Below are 3,405 nucleotides of genomic sequence, written 5' to 3'. Positions count from 1 at the left end.
CCACGCCAACATGATCATTATGAGGTCACTACAAAACTGTCCAACTGTCATTGTCTTAATGTATAGATGCATGGATAGTGAAATAATCTGAGGGTCATGCTTAATGGAAGCATCATATTCCTTATTCTTCCAAATTGGGGATCTAGTATGTTTGCATATATTGAAAGAAAGATTTAGTGGCTTATATAAGAAACCAAAAGCCTTGAGGTATGGTCCTTGCACCATTCCAAAAGACTTGTGCGGAAACATAAATATATAACCTGTGCAATCACTGAAATAGATAACTTGTGCGAAAACAAAAATATATAACTTGTGCAAAAACTGAAATAGATAACTTGTGAAAAATCTAAAATAGATAACTTGTGAAAAATCTAAAATAAATAACCTGAATATACTTTGCACCTCTTATGGTTTGTCACCAGGGCTCATGAATAGTTTGAATGTTTAACATGCAAATTCAACAAGGGTTAAACTTCTTTTATAGTTTTCCTCCTATTCAATTTGGTTGCTAACAATGATTGACATGAATTGTAGTCTCTCGAATTTGAATGTGTGTCATGGATTGATTTGGATGTGATCTAATGACTTGGAATTTGTTATGGTTGATCATTGTGCTTTAATCTATTTAATGGAGAATATAATGGATTGGGTGTCATTTATTGAATTCAATGGGTTGGGTATCATTTATTGAACACATTGGGTTGAATTGTTAAATAACACAACAATTATGAGTAATGACATACATCAACTTTTTATATGTACAAGTATGAATGTGCATTTGAGATAGATAACTCCAATTTAGTTTAGTGGGGTTGACGTGATGGGTGATTTCTATTGGTGGAATAGACCATTTTGAGAATATTTATAATTTTATTTATTTTCTAATTGGAAAAAGTTGTTTTGTATTCTTGATATTTAAAAGACTATTTATAAACACTTATGGGTGGAGTCAATATTTTTGAGATATTATGGACATAAATTAAAATACATTTACATTTGATATTATATATTTGTGTTAAAATATTGTTGCACATCTCTGAATTTTTAGTAAGTGGTTAAGACCACTAATATAACAATTACCAGTGAATGTACAACATTAGACATCTCTTCCTTTATATTTATTGCTCACCACGCATTAGCCTAAACCTACCAATATTCCATATTTATGCCCATAAATGAGAATTGCGAGGCTGGACCGTGTGAATAAGCAAACACTCTTCGATGTTGTTGTAGAGTGTCGACATATTACATTATTATAAGCTAGACCGTGTGAATAGGCAAACACCCTTCGATGTTGTTGCAGAGTGTCGACATGTTACATTATTATAAGCCCAAAGCAAAGTGTGCCCGTACAAAAATCCGTGGGGAGTGTCGACATCTTATACTGTTATCAGCAGAAAGCAAAACATAATTCCGTGGGCGGATATTTACGTTGGAGGCGGCAAGGATCTTCTTCCTGTTAAATTAATGCACGCCAAGGAAGACTGAGCCAGATTCTAACTATGTTTTCTTTCATAATTATTCAGAGTACCGGGGCCCTCTCTCATTGTAAGATCACATCGATGCAAATCACGCGCCTCACCATTCAGCCCTAGTTGCAATATATATAAACGCGCTATTATACACATGAGCATGATCACACATATAATTATGGACAGAAATAATTAAAGTGAATATTTTATAATGTTTGGTGTTCTAAATATTGCATTATAAAATTCCTGTGTACTTTGCAATTTGAAATTTGTAAGTCATGATTTTGCTTTTTTCAGTGTTTTCCATGGATCCATGACAGCCGTTCCAGTTGGGCACATTATATATTTATGTCTACGTCTCTTTACCGACACTCAAATCATTTGGCATTTGAGCTGTGAAGCATTCTGCTGCTAAAATTCCTAGAAAAGCGCAATTGGAAATAGCGAATGAGACAGGCGCTGACGTAAAGCAAAACAAACTCTGGGTCCCGTAGTTAAGTAAAGTTAGATGCGGTATTTAGATACAAGACCGTTGATTATTACCCTCTGTTTTCCCGGCAAACTTCATACCCACAAGGTGTTAATGTGGAGAGCCCGCAGGAAGTGAGAAAGTTGATTTATAGAACAGGCTGTATAACACTCCGCTCCTCATTCAATTGCCTCGGTCTCGCCGTTTCTCTCATTGGTTGGTAAAACATAAAATAATGCAGACTGCTCCTTTACGACCGACCTACTCTGTCTGCAACTATATATATGTCGCTTGTTCCATCTATACGTTCGGAGTTAAGTGATTGAGTGCTCTGCATTCATATCAATATTCTCCGCTGCATTGCATTCACAGCCCAGTGATATGCGGCTCTGAAGCAAAAGTGATTAATTGATCATCATGAAGTCTGCAAAGCTTGTGCCCTCCGAAATTGTGAAGATGGTGTGGCATGCGGTGGCCAAAGCTGCACCACATCATCTCAAAGCCGACGTGGGTAAAGCGAAGGATATTGTGTTTGAGGTGCTTAAGAAGAAAACGCGCGCCTATGGAGGCATCACAATAAATTACTATAGGTCTCTCCTCCACTTGTCCCATTCCTTCCCCAAACTTAAGAAGCCCTTCAACGTCCTTTCTTCTTCTTCTTCTTATGCCACTGATTCATACGACCGCCAGCTTATTCCTTATGATGACTGCAGCGCCTGCAATAACGATGATGATTCCATAAATCCAATATCCACTTTCATCTTCAAGAGAATCAATGAAGATGCGCGCAATCTGGATGAAGAGATTGATCGATTGGCCGATGATTTCATCGCTAGTTTTCATGAAAGCTTCCGACTGGAGAAACAACGGTCTTATAGGCAATACGAGGAGATGCTTGCCCGGAGCACTTAGTGTTTCGTTAATATTAATCCTTTTGCTCCCTAATAGATGTTGAAGCGCCTTTAAGATCTCTAGACTGACTGAAATGCAGCAATAAATTAGACCTAAGTTTCCAATGGTGGCATTTTATCCTCGCTGCATCGATTTTTTCAGAGCAGAAAATGCATTTAGAGTGACTTAGAGATTCAAAGAGTCAATCTGGTAGCTCTAACTGATATATCCGTTTTAATGAACAGCTGAAGCATAATTTGTAAGTTTTTCGTACAGTGTTAATAGCTTTCGAGTAGGTCCTCCCAAATATAATTTTGAATATGTAAGCATGTGAATACATTAATATCAAATAATTAATTACGGCAACTTTTATTTTTCATTATGACCAGAGGAGGTATGAGATTGTTAACTTTTATTTTTCATTATGACGAGAGGATGTATGAGATTTTCATTACTGGTGGTGGTTAAGATCAGTTGAGACCAAATATTGGTCTATTGGACCTAAAGAAACAAATTATTTATTTTGATTTAAAATTTTATTCCTATGCTTAAAAAACTTAGAGAAGCGGAGGT

General features: G+C 36.4%; 1 protein-coding gene across 1 annotated transcript; it reads left to right on the top strand.

Annotated features, from left to right (window-relative positions):
• Positions 1–2,284: 2,284 nt before the first annotated feature.
• On the top strand, positions 2,285–3,138 carry LOC149153172 (uncharacterized). Its single transcript, XM_089445454.1, has one exon. It carries the CDS (start codon positions 2,359–2,361, stop codon positions 2,851–2,853), a length of 495 nt encoding a protein of 164 aa, XP_089301580.1. The 5' UTR covers positions 2,285–2,358; the 3' UTR covers positions 2,854–3,138.
• Positions 3,139–3,405: the final 267 nt, after the last annotated feature.

This window comes from Pinus tabuliformis, chromosome 9, assembly GCF_031772625.1.
Source record: "Pinus tabuliformis cultivar Carrire ecotype Pingquan chromosome 9, CPIR1, whole genome shotgun sequence".
NCBI classification, from domain to species: domain Eukaryota; kingdom Viridiplantae; phylum Streptophyta; class Pinopsida; order Pinales; family Pinaceae; genus Pinus; species Pinus tabuliformis.
The sequence above is the reverse complement of the archived record's forward strand: the minus strand, read 5'-3'. Positions and strand labels throughout refer to the sequence as shown.